Source organism: Pseudorca crassidens, chromosome 12 (genome assembly GCF_039906515.1).
Source record: "Pseudorca crassidens isolate mPseCra1 chromosome 12, mPseCra1.hap1, whole genome shotgun sequence".
Taxonomy (NCBI): domain Eukaryota; kingdom Metazoa; phylum Chordata; class Mammalia; order Artiodactyla; family Delphinidae; genus Pseudorca; species Pseudorca crassidens.
In genome coordinates this window covers 23,204,938-23,221,380 of record NC_090307.1, presented here as the reverse complement: position 1 = coordinate 23,221,380, position 16,443 = coordinate 23,204,938, and the positions used below count along the sequence as shown (strand labels likewise).

Sequence of the window (16,443 nt, the reverse complement as noted above, 5' to 3'; positions counted from 1 at the left end):
GAGAATATATCCTACCCAAAAAAGGGAGTAACAAAAATACTAGGAAGAAGTGAGATTTAGGAAATGGGCTCAACTTAGAAGCAAAGGGAATCCCCATGAAGATGAAGAGAGTTTCTAGGATGACGGCTCCATATCTGGAATGGAGAGCAACCAAGCCAGACTGGAGTTTCAGCAGAGATTTATTCTCGAGGATGAAATTAGAGAAATGTGAAATAGCTGAAATTACTAGATGATTTAGACAACTAAATGAATAAGTGTCTCAGCATGAAATAATTTTAAGTACCGAAAAATCAAAGGAAAAAGCAGGACAATAACCTTAGGGAAAACAAAAAGGCAGAAGAGGAAAAATTAGGATATAATGTTAATACACGGCTCAGCTGTGAAGAGCACTTATGAAGTCATAATAATATAAACACTGATTCAACCAAAATTATGCTCTAACTATATTGGTAAGAGGGCTGGAAATGTGCAAGAAAGCTAAATACTTATTTCCAACAGGAAGGAGTCGGTGATCTCCAAAACTCAAAGTCAATCAGAAGAAATAGAAGCAAACTGTGAGAGAGAGAAATACTAAAATAATCAGCTAAAAGAATTAAAAGTAGTTACTTCTGCAGAGCAAGAAATGGAGGATTAGAGATGGACTGGGAATTGATTTTTTTTAATTCAGTATCAACATTTTTTTTTTAATATTTATGTATTTTTGGCTGCGTTGGGTCTTAGTTGCAGCGCACGGGCTCTTCCTTGTGGCGCATGGCTTTCTCTAGTTGTGGCGCGTGGGCTCAGTAGTTGCGGTGCATGGGCCTAGTTGCCCCACAGATTGTGGGATCTTAGTTCCCCAACCAGGGATCGAACCCCCATCCCCTGCATTGGAAGGCGGATTCTTAACCACTGGACCACCAGTGAAGTCCCGGAAATTTATGTTTTTGTAACAACTCTTGATGAATTGTATGCATTTGTAATTTTGATAAATGTGAAAACTAAATTGAGAAAAGCCATTTGATATTCCTAAAATTGTTTCTTCTAATAAGTAAGAATTATAACAGTTAAAGATCACTTAATTTTAGTGCTCAGATTTATCTTGCCTGCTTCACTGTTTGAAGGGGCTGTTTGGGGTAGGGGTGGGTTACCATTAATTTGCTTTAAATCTAGGAATTTATTTGGCTACTTTCATAATTGGAAGTGACCTTACTAAGTAAACTATTTAAAATGTATTCCAGGTGTGGCTTTAGCGGTTATTCTCTGTAACACCCGGCATATTAGTGACCATGTTTTCCTAGAGGCTGCAAAGGTAAATGTTTTAAATATTGTTTGGTTATTTTATAAAGGATGAATTATAAAGCTGAATGGATCTTAAAAACAGAGAGAGAATGGGTTAAATCTGCCTTATGAGTGGAAAGGAAGTTACTCATCCGTTGCTTTTTTGATTTACCTTCTATTTTGCATAAAATTAATTTATCATTTTTCCAGTGTTGGATTGTAAGCTATGAATCTTTTCATAAATACTGTACCTGTATTACACATATCTGAAAGTAACGTAATTGTGACAGCATAGATAAAATGTCTTTAAATCTGATTTTTTAAAAAGTCTTTAAATCCGGTTATTTCTTTACTGTTTAGTGGTAAACGGTTTTAATTTCTGCAGTGGTTTAAGTGTATTCCTGCTAGAAATAAGGAAAACATGTTACCTGTATTATTCTCTGCTCCCCCAACCCTTTCCCCATTTTATTAGTCCTTATTATTCTGTTATTTAAGCAAACAAAAGTAAAGTTCTTTTTTTTTCTCTTCAGGCTCTGACAAATCAATTGACGGATAAAGAGCTAGCTCAGGGGAGACTTTACCCGCCACTTGCTAATATTCAGGAAGTTTCTATTAACATTGCTATTAAAGTAAGTAATAATTTATACCTCTTCACATAAATTTTAATGGTGTTTTCTTCATGCAAGTAACACAAGTTCATTAGAGAAAAATCAGAAACATTTAGAGGGTGCAAAGAAATTTTAGGTTGCTCATATTCTTACTACAGAATATAACTCACATTTGTTGCCTTCTATTGTTTTTTCTTCCCAAACACATAATAAAAACGCACACACATGCAGTCACCTGTGCCTGTTTTTAAAATTGGTTTCTCACTGCGGTTTTTTCCACTTAATATACTGTAAGCCTTTCCCCAGGTAAATCAATAATAATTCTCATGATCACTAATGCTTCATGGAATTCTCTTTGTTATATCATAGTTTGCTTAACCATTTCTCTATTTTGGGGGACATTTAAGCATCTTTCGTTTTGTTAGAAATAATACTGTAGTGAACATCCTTAGATAAGTCTTTATGTGCATTTGTGATCGTTCTAATCCTAAGAACAAAAGGATTAACATGCTAAGGCCTCTGATACACATTGCGAAATGATTCTTTTTTTTTTTTTTTTTTTTTTTTTTTTTTTGCGGCACGTGGGCCTCTCACCGTTGTGGCCTCTCCCGTCGCGGAGCACAGGCTCCGGACGCACAGGCTCAGCGACCATGGCTCACGGGCCTAGCCGCTCCGCGGCATGTGGGATCTTCCCGGACCTGGGCACGAACCCGCATCCCCTGCATCGGCAGGCAGACTCTCAACCACTGCACCACCAGGGAAGCCCCAGAATACCTTACTATTGTAAAACAACTGAAGAATTTAGAGCCCAGAATTAGGATGAATAGAGTTCAACTTGAGAATTACAGGATATTACAGGTGGGACAGATTTTGGGATGTATCAGTTGGTTAGATTACTGGTGTGTCCGCATGAAAGGTAGTACATGGGGAAATAGACGGAGATCTGTGCTGGGGTTGGTATAGGAGCAGAGCCCCCAGGATCGTCTCTCTTCCCCCTCCTCCTCTGGTGTCCTGAGGCTTTCCTTTTTAGGAGCCACGGGATTAGGTGAGCAGACAGTGCTGTGTATCTGTCGCCCAGCACCACCCACAGCCACTGGGCAGCCCCATATAGTCACCGGTCACCTGCCACATGCCTGCTTGATCAAGGACGACTCCCTCCCATCTCAGGCCTTGCCCCCAGCCTTCTCTGTGGGTACAGATATGTTTCCTACAACAGACTGGGCAATACAGTTGACCCTTGAACAATGCGGAAGTTAATGGCCGACCCTCTGCGCAGTCGAAAATCTACATATAGCTTTACTGTTGGCCCTCAGTTTTCCGAGGTTCCGCATCCACAGATTCAACCAACTGGGGATCACGTAGTACATATTTAGTGAAAGAAATTCACATATAAGTGGACCTGCACAGTTCAAACCCGTGTTGTTCAAGGGAATTCTGTCTCAAAATAGAGTGAGGTTGAACTCCTAAGACCAAGGACTATCTTGGTCTATCTAATTCCCTTGGAATTAGTTCCAAGGGAACTATCTAATTCCCTTGGAATGGGAATTAGAGGAGGAGAAAGACATAATTGTTTGATTTTTTTTTTTTTTTTTTACCACGTATCACTGCATTGTTTTAAAGTTAAAATTAAACCATAACTTGAGAACTTAACTAGATGACAGGCACCATGCTACCCTGTGCGGAAGCTCTTCATACTACCCCATCTTACATCAAAACAGAGAGTCACGGGCTTTATCTTCACCACCAGTCATTGTGTGTGGCTTGCCACAAAGATCAGAAATTCATTCAAGCCAGTTTAGGTGGGAAGTAACCTAGCTTAACTGTTCAGGGTCTGGGACCTAGAATCAGAATGCTTTGGGTTTGAAACAACAGTTCTCACTTTAAATAGCTTGGGCAAGTTACTTAAACTCCTCAAACTTTTGTGTGCTCATGTATAAAATGAGAATAATAATAGTACTTGTGTCCTAGGGTTCTTGGGAGGATTAAATGAGATACCCACGTAAAGCACATAGAACATGCCTGGCACTCAGTGATGGTGGTGGTGAGTTGCCATGTATAGGTTCTAGCCCTAACTTTACTTGACCTTATAGTTCTAGTGTCCAGCACCTGATTTATAATAATTTCTATGTCTTTTAATTCAAGTTCTAGAGGAAAAACATCTGGCTCACTTTGGGTTAGATTTTCACCCTAGCCCAGTCACCTATGACTAGGAAGTAGAGTCTCCTACACACGGTCTCAGCAGGGCGGTGGGGAGGGACACAGGTGGGGCGGGCTACCAAGTAGGTCTGCTGGACCAACACACGGTAGAGCTTAAAATTATTGAAGTATTAAGGAAATGCTGATAATAATTCGGGGGGGGACTTTAAAGTCACTTTAAAACACATTGAACTTACGGTGAGACTGCAGATGTTTTTACCTTTTAATAGTATGTGAATGTCTTGAAGTGAGTCAAAGTAATGTTATTTTTTATTATGAAAAAAACGCCATTCTTCCAAATTCATTACTTTGTGTTTTAATAATACTTTTTCTCTTAAATGGGGAGTCTACACAGTAATCTTTTTTATTTTTCAGGTTACAGAATATCTATATGCTAATAAAATGGCTTTCCGATACCCGGAACCTGAGGACAAGACCAGATACATTCGAGAAAGAATATGGCGAAGTGAATACGATTCCCTGCTGCCGGATGTGTACGATTGGCCAGAGCCTGCGTCACGCCCTCCACCAACAACGGAATAGAAGCACACCACTGATAAACACTTTCCATGCTTCAGGGACTCCTTTCTTCAGACAAAAAGAGAGGACGTTCTCAAATGTATGGGTTTTTTCTGTGTTTTATTCTCCCCTACCACTTTGCTTATTTTTTCCCATGAATCTCCACTTCTGTCTGTACAGGATGGACCTGTTGACTACATTGTTAATGCCCACCTGCACCCTGAAATCAGATAACCATTATGCTTTCATTCTGATTTGTAGCTCATACCACATCAGAGATATTAAAAAGATACTTGCGAGTGTCTTCATTTGTGCTCCTGTTCACTCTTGCCAAAGTATTTGCTATTTACTATTATAGCTAATCATCTTCTCTCACCCAGTTCTTCTAGGGCTACTAAAATAGAAATTTACTTCTGTGGATATGAGTACAGAATTTTGGGAAGAAGCCAAATTTAACCAAATTCTAAGGACAAATTGTCAGTATCTAAAAATGTCCTTTTATTTCTGCTTCATTTTACCTTCATGCTCTGAAATTCCTTTTCAGTTAGATAGATCAGGAAAAATCTACTCTATTATGTATTTTCTGGGACTAAACTGAGGCTTAACTATAACGTGGGAGAAATGTGAAGTACTGCCGCCTTTAGACAAATAAACTAGTCATTGTTTTCAACAGTGTATAAAAATCTCAGTGTAACTTTTTAAAATAAATATCTTAAATTGCTTCAATTTTGCTCTTTTATTGCCCAACGAGAAATTCAGGTTTGCTTATTATGAAAAACACATATTTTTATTTTCTTCTAGATGATTCTAAAGAAGGGGTATAGGATACTTGATGCATAAATTATGATTTTTGACAGCATGTGACCTAACAGATTAGCCATATGTTTCACATCTAAATGAGTCATATTTAGACTCATCTATGAGTCTATACCCTTATTCCAGTAGTGATGCTCTTTATTACTTGATATAATTTTGGAATGTTCATATGATACATTCCTTTAACTGTCATTAGTAGTGACAACTGTTTCTCCATTGAAGATGGATTTAATTGTTTGAAACCACCAAAATTAATTTAGAGCTAAGTGGGAATGAATAAAGCAGGTGTTCAGACCAGTAAATGTCATTTTTAATCCCAGTAAAATGGGTAATAACTGGCTAGTGAGACCAGTTTTCTTATGTGGCTTACACATTGGAGAGTTCCTACAGAACAATCCCAAACATTTTGAGAAGTAGTATTGCTATATATGAGCCTAACATAGTTTGCTTTGGGGGAACAAACAAAACTTAAATGCCCATTCTAGAATATTAACTACGAAAAATTATTCATAGCTACATATCAGTGTGCACATTATTTGATATTTCCCTCCACAGTCCTTGATATGTTAGATGTGATATTCTGCAGGGAGATAAAAAGGCTTCATTTTTATGTTCCTGTTTCCTTTTACCTATAGGTAGAGATTGATTCACAATAATTTTGAATATAATTCAGTGTTTTTAAGAATGCTCAAAATAGCATTGCCATTTGGAGTATGGGAAAATGCAGTTGGTTAAATCCACTTAATAGATGAGTAAAGTCAGAGGTATGTTATATCATCAATCTGTTTTGTAAAAAAAGCAATCAGGTCACAATTGTTTTTTTCAATTAAGGATGAAAGGTTTATGTTTCTCATATTACCTTTGTCAAAACAAAATCATCCACAAAAATATTTTCTGTGAAATCTTGATTTTAGTTTAACATTACAAGTAAAATAATTACAGACCTGTTTTTCACCTAATGCTTATTGAAGACGGGAAAATGTAGAATTAAAGTAGTTTTACTAAGATGTTTGCTTATTAAATATGCCTAATACAGTATACATGGAAATTAAAAATATTTTAAGGAAAAAACAAGGCCAAATGGCATATAGCCTGCTTGCTTAAATAAGACAGAAATCATATTTATACTTTAGAAGCTACTTATTATGTGTTATTTACCAACCAGTATTTTAAGAAGTAACAGTTTTTTGGATACAAATTAAAATGTTTTAGTATATAAGCTAAGAATACAGGCAGGAGCTAACAGCATGGTGGGAAGGGAGGTGGCATAATGGCAGCAAACTGGAAAAGAAATGGACCCTCTATGGAAGCTTTTACCCAGCGAAAAGGTAATTAATTTGAAAAATAGCAATGGACAGTCATTTTTATTCCTTTGAAAAAAGAAGAAATTCTGTAGATTAGTCTGTCACATTATTTAGTGGGAAAAGTGAGAATACATAATTTTCTAATCTGAGACCACCCACCTGTACTGTGAAATAAATTGGATAACTAATGAGGGTAAGGTTTATTGACTATAATGGGAAAAGTGTTAAAGATTTTGGTTAAAACCTTAAGGGATGGATTCTTAACCAGGAAGTTGCCACCAAGTCACTGTGAAGCTTTAAAATGCAGATGCCTCTGCCTCCTCCTTTAAGGCCCCCTGGACCACCTGGAGCAGGGCTGTGGCAGGTGTATTTTCAGTAGGTCCCCAGGTGATTCTGGTGCACACACTTCCCCTCCCCTCCCAATCACTGTCTTAAAGTGGATGTCCAAATCATGTGGAGAGCTAACTAATTCCTCCTGCTGATGCGGTGGGTCTGGGGTGGGGCCTGAGATCCTGCATTTCTGACAAGCTCCCAGGTGATGCCCGTGCTGCTGGTATAGAGAACACACTGAGTGGCACTGCTCCAGAGTACTGAGTGTGGTGTGCGTTTAAGTTTAGTGCTCAGATAGTATATACTTTCTCTGAAAAAGAAAACTGAAATTCTGTTCTTTCATCTATTTTTTGTTATGTATAACTTACCTAGGATGTTCATAAGAACAAAAATACAGAACTTTTAAACAGCTTATTCTGAAAATATGTAAATAGAACATTGTTCAATTCTAAATTAGATTTTAAATATATTTGTTAAGGAAAACCTAGCAACTAGTTTTCATTTATAAAAGATTATCAAGTGGACATTTGTTCTCCGTTATTATTTGTCTTATGATATGACTTACCCTATCCTTTGTCTTTTCTTTCTCTAAATTATCAGCCTCTGGAGAAATGAGATTCTGCATTCTCCTTTGATAAGGAGTTGCTAATGAATTAAGACCAAAGCATAACAATTATCAAGGGGTATGGAGCATTATTTACTCTCAGATAACTGAGAAAGCCCAAAGGGGAGAGTAGAGGAGTGGGAGAAGTCTTGCCTTAGAAAAAATACTTCATCCAAATGCTCCTGTTGCTTTTCCCAAGCCCATTCAGTACCCCTCAAAAATAACCTCTTCAAACTTTGAACAGCTCCAAGGTTGAATTCACCAAAATGGAAGCAGCTCTGTTGCGCATACATACTTGAGAACATTAATATAAAGCTCAAAGCTCTCTACTGGGATTCCATTTAAAGGGACTGTCCTAAAGAATGAAGTAACACCAGTATCGTAATTCCTCTCCACAGGTGCAGGTACATTGCTGACTTTATAGAAAATGGCAGAGAGATTCATTATCTACTTTGGCTCTCAACTGATTTATGATTTGTACTTTCATGTACATCTAGATGTTAAAATGAAATAAATCCTCCACAGACAAGCTAAATAAAGTAACATACTTAATATTTAAAATATTCAAGACAATTTTACTACAGAAAACTTACCTCTCATCTGAAGTCAAGATGTTTTAATATAAGTGGACAAAAAGCTCAATGCTTTGTTCCAAATTTTATAAATTAATCTGGGCCTAATTAGGACAGGACTCTTATTGCATAATTCCCTTAATCCTTGCCAGCAGTTTCTCAAATAAACCAGTGATTAGATTTTAAAATAATAATGATTTTCGTTACTTGGATATGGAAAATAGTGCCTCTCAAAGAGAAAAAGTCAGGGTCTGGAAATGTGTACAGAGTTCAGTGACGTAAAACACAAATTAAGTCAAATGACTGGGATGCTTTGTATATTTCTGTAGCAGCTTTTTGCCAGTAAACTGACTCTTTGATATGGCTATTTAATCAATCCTGTTTTTCCCAAATAAAAACTTATTTTCCACTTTGCTCTTTGGGAAATTACCCCTACATTCAGCACACTTTTAAAAGTTTTAAGACGAAGGGGAAATTTATGGGTATATACTCCCCAATTTTCAGTATGTCCTTTTTTGTTCTAGGAAAACTGTTCCCCTTTATTTTCCTAATTTTAAGTGTACGTTCTAGCAAATCATTGATTCCTACATAGTCACTGAATTATCACCAACACGTTAGGTATGTTCAGTTAGCAAATGATGATAAACTAAATTTTATGGATAGCACCTACTCTGCCGGGCATTGTCCTAAGCAGCTTACATGCCTCAGCGTATTTAATCCTCACAACCACCTTCTGTCACTGTGCCTCTTTTACAGAGAAGGATACAGATGCTCAGATAGGTTTAAAAGATTTGCCCAAGTTCTCTGCTGGTGAGAGGCAGAGCTGTGTGTCACCTCAGCCCTTCTCAGGGAAGAAGGGCCTCTGTGACCGGCGATTTTATCTGGATCTTAAATACCTTATCTTCAGGAATTGTTATTTCAGATGAAAATTGTTCACCTATTATGATATTAGTCTTAGGTCCTTTTTAACGTGTTTTACCAGTTCATGTGATTTTTACTTTTTCCCATTTATAATTCAAATACAACATAAACCTATTTAATTTGTTAGTCTTAAGCATTTTAAGTACTAGATGTAAACAAAAGATTTGGTTTTGAATTTGATAAATTACACCAAAAATTCCAGCTCACTAACATCTTTTGATTTGCTAATCTTCACAAAACCACCAACTGCTATCACTCTGTGCAAATCAGTTTCAATAGTGCTTATACACTTTGTATCTTGACACCTACCAATGTCGATATGAATTGGAATTGTAAGATATATTTTTAATTATGTCTATTGTATTACATCCATATCTATAACTTCTTCCACTAAAAGGTCATAACAGAAAGTAGTAATATAAAAATGTATGTGTGGAATAAGGAATTTCTGAGATCTATTTTAGCTAAATATTTGACAAAGTAAAATTTCTGCCTAATGTTTTATTACACTTTGCCTAATGACCTTTAACTGAAATTAAAACCATATTTTGCAATTGATAGTGTTTCCTTTGATAACGTCCCAAGCATTCATTATTGACTTGAAGGAAGCCACACATAGCAAAAGTCATCGCTTACCCTTTCTCACCTTTGTATTTAAGATAAAGAGATGGAATAAGCCGTCTTCTGGTAATAGCTTATGGGAATACCGGTTTAAGGGGAACGCCTTGTGTAGAGTGTATTTTACCAGATTGACTTACTCTAGATGGTTCCAGGAGTCAGTCTAAAAACTTCCTAATGGTGTGAACTGTTTTCTTCTCATTTGTTATAAATTTCTTCTCATAAATTCTACTGAGATGTGTGTATTTTCTTTTTTTAAATTGAAGTATAGTTGATTTACAATGTTGTGTTAGGTGTACAGCACAATGATTCAGTTTTTATATATACACATATTCTTTTTCAGATTCTTTGCCCTTATAGGATATTACAAGGTATTTAATATAGTTCCCTGTGCTATACAGTAGGTCCTTGTTGGTTATCTCTTCTAAATATAGTAGTGTGTATCTGTTCATCCCAAACTTCGAGATGTGTGTATTTTCTTAATAAAATTTTCATATGCATCAGAAATGTATGACCTTGTTTTTAAAGGCTGCTGTATATAGGGCACTCCTAAAACTTGGTATTATTATTATTTTTTTAACATCTTTATTGGGGTATAATTGCTTTACAATGGTGTGTTAGTTTCTGCTTTATAACAAAGTGAATCAGTTATACATATACATATGTTCCCATATGTCTTCCCTCTTGCGTCTCCCTCCCTCCCACCCTCCCTATCCCACCCCTCCAGGCTGTCACAAAGCACCGAGCCAATATCCCTGTGCCACTAGCTATCTACCTTACTACGTAAAACTTGGTATTATTTTAAACCTTAAAACACATGCACACTGCAGAATACTTGATCCCTTGGGACTATGCTGTTAGACTGAAATTCACTGTGGAGCTAGTCGTGCTCCCCATTTTTTCATTTCCTTCTGTTTGGTTCCCTACTCCCTTTCTCTCCTTAGTTTGTTTAATCAGAGGAGTAAAGGAATGAGTTCTCATCTCTTCCCCCTACCGCATACAGATTCTAAGACCCTAACGTTAGAATACTAAAGCAGGAAAACTGTATGTTGATTTTGTGATAAAGGGGGAAATGGTATAATAGCTCATACTTACCGAGTACTTCCTTCAAGCCAGGCACTGTTCTAAGTACCTGATACCCATTTCCTCATTTAAACTTCACAACAACCTTATGAGGTGTTAGGTACTGATATTTTTCCCATTTTACAGATGTAAGGTCTGAGGCGCAGAACTCTTAGGGTCACATAGCTACTTAAAATGGCAAAGCCACTATTCAGAGCTCTTGCGTCCTGTTTTGACAAAACTCCGATCCTGTTTAAACTAGATTCTCCACATCCTCTGAGCACAGGCTGAGCAGCACAACACGACTATAGAACATCCCAGTCGTGCTCAGTCAAAATCACCAATTTCAAGACACCCTCAATGCTCCTGGCACTTGCCTGTCCAGTGACTGATATCTTCCCTGCTGTCAGATTCCCTGATGTCCTCCCACACCCTTGCTCTCAAGACAGCTTTGCTTCCCATTTCGCAGACAAATAAGACGATCAGAAGAGAATGTCCTCAAGCTCCCCTTCTCCCCATCTCCCCAGGAACCTTGAGAAAGTGAAAAGCAGCAGCTCCTAACTTCCAGAAGCTGGCCTGATACTAGGAACTCACAGCTAGGCCTCGGCCGGTGCTCTCCTGTTGAATGGAAACCATCTCACATCAGACAAGAACGTCGACATCAGACAAGGCCGCTCTGACCACAATGGATCAAGGCCAAAACAAGGCTACTCCACCATCACGTCTACACACGGACAAACCTAAGCATTGTCCAAACCACAGAAATAACCTCCCTCGCGCCCTCCCCCCGGCCCCGCATCCTGGCTAATATGCTTGATTACGATACTTTACCAATGACAGTTTTAGCCTCACTCTAGTCTGCATTCCCTATAGAAAAGATTTATCGAGATAATCAGTCATACGTGTGTCCCTGCTTCCTGACAGCACCCAATCCAGAGCGAACCCCGGCTTCCGTGGGCCCTCTGCAAAACTACCCAACGAAACCCCGAATCCTGTAATAGATGCTTCCTAACACACTCATACGGACACCCCAGAGTTCCCCATGTGTGCGCTCTCCCCGGCTGCAGTGAGTGATAAACCCAACTTGGTCACAGTTACAGCTGTGCTCCTGGTGCTTTTTGGCTGGAGGGCAGTGCCAACCTGCATCTGCATCCACATGCTTAGGAATGGGCCACACTCCTGTCAGCCAGGACCAGCCCCCCACTTGGGCATGAGGTACCATCTCCTCTCACCTGCTTAAGGGCCTTGCTCATCAATTCTCCTCTCTCTGCATCATCCATTTTCCCTCTATTGGATCACTGTCATGCTGACTGGGGCCAGAGGACTCCTGACCCTTCTCCCCCTCCAGCTATTGCCCCAAGTCACTATTCTTTAAATCAAAACCCTTCAATACTTCCTCTATACTTCCTGACTTCCATTCTTCTCCTTCCACTTGCTCTTGAACCTCTCCAATCAGGCCTTCATAGCCAGCATCCACAGAAACCTACACACTGCCAAATTCAAAGGTCACACTTTTACTTTAATTTTACTGGATCCGTAAGCATTTGTCACAGTTGATCACTCCCTCCTTTTCATTGTTATTATTTTTTAATATAGATATAATTTCAAACTTATAGAAATGTTGCAAGATCAGTGCAAAGAACTCCCAAGCGCCTTTACCAAGATTCACCAATTGTTTATATTTTGCTCTATTAGTTTCGTCATTCTCTCTTTCTCTCTCACTATATAAATATTTATTTGCTGAATGATTTAAGAATAAATTGCAGACATGATGCCCCTTTATTCCTAAGTACTTCTGTGTGCATTTCCTAAGACCAAAGGTATTCTCTCACATAATCACAGAATAGGATTCTTTATGTATAGTATCATGTCATCTGCAAACAGTGACAGTTTTACTTCTTTTCCAATTTGTATTCCTTTTATTTCTTTTTCTTCTCTGATTGCTGTGGCTAGGACTTCCAAACTACGTTGAATAATAGTGGTGAGAGTGGACATCCTTGTCTTGTTCCTGATCTTAGAGGAAATGCTTTCAGTTTTTCACCATTGAGAATGATGTTTTCTGTGGGTTTATCTCTGTGCTTCCTGGACTTGGGTGGCTATTTCCTTTCCCATGTTAGGGAAGTTTTCGACTATAATCTCTTCAAAGATTTTCTTGGGTCCTTTCTCTCTCTCTCCTCCTTCTGGGACCCCTGTAATGCAAATGTTGTTGCATTTAATATTGTCCCAGAGGTCTCTTAGGATGTCTTCATTTCTTTTCATTCTTTTTTCTTTATTCTACTCCATTCTTCTGCTTCAGTTATTCTGCTATAGATTCCTTCTACTGTATTTTTCATTTTGGTTATTGTATTGTTCATCTCTGTTTGTTTGTTCTTTAATTCTTCTAGATCTTTGTTACACCTTCTCGATCTTTGCCTCCATTCTATTTCCGAGGTCCTGGATCATCTTCACTATCATTATTCTGAATTCTTTTTCTGGAAGGTTGCCTATCTCCACTTCATTTAGTTGTTTTACTGGGGTTTTATCTTGTTCCTTCATCTGGTACCTAGCCCTCTGCCTTTTCATCTTGTCTTTCTGTGAATGTGGTTTTTGTTCCACAGGCTGCAGGATTGTAGTTCTTCTTGCTTCTGCTGTCTGCCCTCTGGTGGATGAGGCTATCTAAGAGGCTTGTGCAAGTTTCCTGATGGGAGGGACTGGTGGTGGGTAGAGCTGGCTGTTGCTCTGGTGGACAGAGCTCAGTAAAACTTTAATCCGCTTGTCTGCTGATGGGTGGGGCTGGGTTCCCTCCCTGTTGGTTGTTTGGCCTCAGGCAACCCAACACTGGAGCCTACCTGGGCTCTTTGGTGGGGCTAATGACAGACTCTGGGAGGGCTCACTCCAAGGATTACTTCCCAGAACTTCTGCTGCCAGTGTCCTTGTCCCCATGGTGAGCCACAGCCACCACCCCCTCCACCTCTGCAGGAGACCCTCCAACACTACCAGGTAGGTCTGGTTCAGTCTCCTATGGGGTCACTGATCCTTCCCCCTGGGTCCCGATGTGCACACTACTTTGTGTGTGCCCTCCAGGAGAGGAATCTCTGTTTCCCCCAGTCCTGTCGAAGTCCTGCAATCAAATCCAACGAGCCTTCAAAGTCTGATTCTCTAGGAATTCCTCCTCCCATTGCTGGACCCCCAGGCTGGGAAGCCTGACGTGGGGCTCAGAACCTTCACTCCAGTGGGTGGACTTCTGTGGTATAAGTGTTCTCCAGTTTGTGAGTCACCCAGCCAGCAGTTATGGGATTTGATTTTATTGTGATTGTGCCCCTCCTACCATCTCATTGTGGCTTCTCCTTTGTCTTTGGATGTGGGGTATCTTTTTTGGTGAGTTCCAGTGTCTTCCTGTCAATGATTGTTCAACAGTTAGTTGTGATTTCGGTGCTCTCTCAAGATGGAATGAGAGCACCGTCCTTCTACTCTGCCATCTTGAACCAATCTCCCTGTAGCTAAGTTTTTTAAGAGAGCTTTGAATTTCTTTTACTTTATATTTTGATTTTATGACTAGAACAAATGAGCTGTAAAAAGTTACGAGATGATCAGGAAAATTTGAACAGTGACTGTATATTTGATGACGTTAAGGAATTATTGTCTTTGTATGATAATATTATGGTTGCATTTTTTAAAGTCCTTATCTTTATATTTATATACTGAACTATCCACCATCATTATACAGAGATGAATTTTTTTTAAAAAAGAAAAGATCCTTAAATGCTTTTAGAAGTGTTTATGGAAAAAATGATACTGTGCCTGGAAATGAAAATAATCCAGGGTTTTTTGTTGCCTTTGGAGGGGCAGGGGTTCTAGGTGAAACAAATTGGACCAGGTGTTACTAACTGTTGAAGTTGAGTGACGATTACACATAATGGTTCATTAAACATTTTCTCAACTTTTGTGTATGTTAAAAATTTCCCATAATGTAAAGTTTTAAAAATGAACAAAAAGCACTGTCCGGTGTTCTCTAAAGCTATAAGAACCTCTGAGGAGTTGTAAGAAACCTTGATTGGGGTATGGGTGGTGGGTGGCAGGAACCAGCCAGGAACCTCTGGAGTGGGCAGATCTATGGAGGGTACCGCTGTGGGGAAGCCCTAGCTGAGTTGTGATCGAGACCTAGCTGTAGAATGTGTCTTCCTGAGCACTTCTTAGCTAGGCAAGTGTCAGAATAAATAACGTTCAAGGTCCAGTTTTTAATACTTTGCTAAACCAGTCCCCACACAAACAAATCCACCTTATTTTTCCATTTCCAGAACACTAATCCAAGTCTCGACCATCCTACAAGAACCAGTTCAAGTCTGTTTCTTTTTTGGGGGGGTGGGGGGCACCTAGCGCAGCTTGTGGGACCCCTTGGCAGTGAAAGCGCAGGGTCCTAAGCACTGGACTGCCAGGGTTTTCCCTAACCCTGTCTTAACTGAGTGATCTCCCTATTTCTATCGTCTTATCACTCCTTTTGGCTTCTCTTTTGTTCCCTCATATTGTTAGTGGCTTTCTGATACCTCTTTTCCCAACCTCAGTGTATGCTCCTAAAACCAGGGGCCATGACATACTTAAAAAACTCTCTCGGTCTTCCCTGGTGGTGCAGTGGTTGAGAGTCCGCCTGCCGATGCAGGGGACGTGGGTTTGTGCCCCGGTCCGGGAGGATCCCACATGCCGCGGAGCGGCTGGGCCCGTGAGCCATGGCCACTGAGCCTGCGCATCCAGAGCCCGTGCTCCGCAACGGGAGAGGCCACAACAGTGAGAGGCCCGCGTACCGCAAAAAAAAAAAAAAAAAAAAAAAAAAAAAAAAAACTCTCTCAGCACCAAAAATAGTACTATCCACAAAGTCGGAGCTCAATTAATACTTGAATAAATAAAAGCTTTGAAGAGGCCCAAAAGTAAATGATCTAATGGTTTATTGAGCAAAGCAGTCGGGGTCGGGGGGCTGGGGTGGGGGGAGGATGGGATTTTGATCCCTCTATCCAGGTAGTTTTAAAAACCTCACATCCACAGCACTTCTATTCCTGTTATGAAGCTGTTGGATACTTTGACCACTTTGAGCATGTGAGCAAATACCAGTGCATCTAGCACTGCATAGGAGCATGAAATTTTAAAATTATTATTATTATTTTTTTGCCTGCGTTGGGTCTTCGTTGCGGTGTGCAGGCTTCTCCTTGCGGTGGCTTCTCTTGTTTCAGAGCACAGGCTCTAGGTGCACGGGCTTCTGTAGTTGTGGCATGTGGGCTCAGTAGTTGTGGCTCGTAGGCTCTAGAGTGCAGGTTCAGTAGTTGTGGCACATGGGCTTAGTTGCTCTTCAGCATGTGGGATCCTCCCGGGCCAGGTCTCGAACCCGTGTCCCCTGCATTGGCAGGGGAAATCTTAACCACTGCGCCACCAGGGAAGTCCCAAGCCTGAAATTTTGAAAATTGGGATTTAAATCAATGACTGTTTTCCCCGTGGTTTGTAGTTACTACATGCAGTTTAGGCCCCGGCTCTTCACTCGCGCGTCCAGCAGGCAATGCTGTGCGTTCACTAAGTGAACACACCTGCGACGCTCGTGCGTGCACAGCATAGGCAGCCTCAGATTTTCAGCAAACATTCCGCTGTATCCCTGGAATAGCAAAGTGAAATGG

The 16,443-nt window shown here is 39.7% G+C and overlaps 1 protein-coding gene across 2 annotated transcripts in view; it reads left to right on the top strand.

The window, feature by feature from the left end:
- Positions 1–5,306, top strand: part of ME2 (malic enzyme 2) — a 57,914-nt gene extending 52,608 nt beyond the window's left edge. The window contains exons 14-16 of one of the 2 annotated variants that reach the window (XM_067699065.1): positions 1,218–1,288; positions 1,788–1,886; positions 4,437–5,306. In XM_067699065.1, the coding sequence (XP_067555166.1) occupies positions 1,218–1,288; positions 1,788–1,886; positions 4,437–4,604 (338 nt within the window). In that variant the 3' untranslated portion in view covers positions 4,605–5,306. Of the gene's footprint in view, positions 1–1,217; positions 1,289–1,787; positions 1,887–4,436 lie in introns of those variants that run through there. The other variant, XR_010933024.1, reaches the window with a different exon arrangement.
- Positions 5,307–16,443: the final 11,137 nt, after the last annotated feature.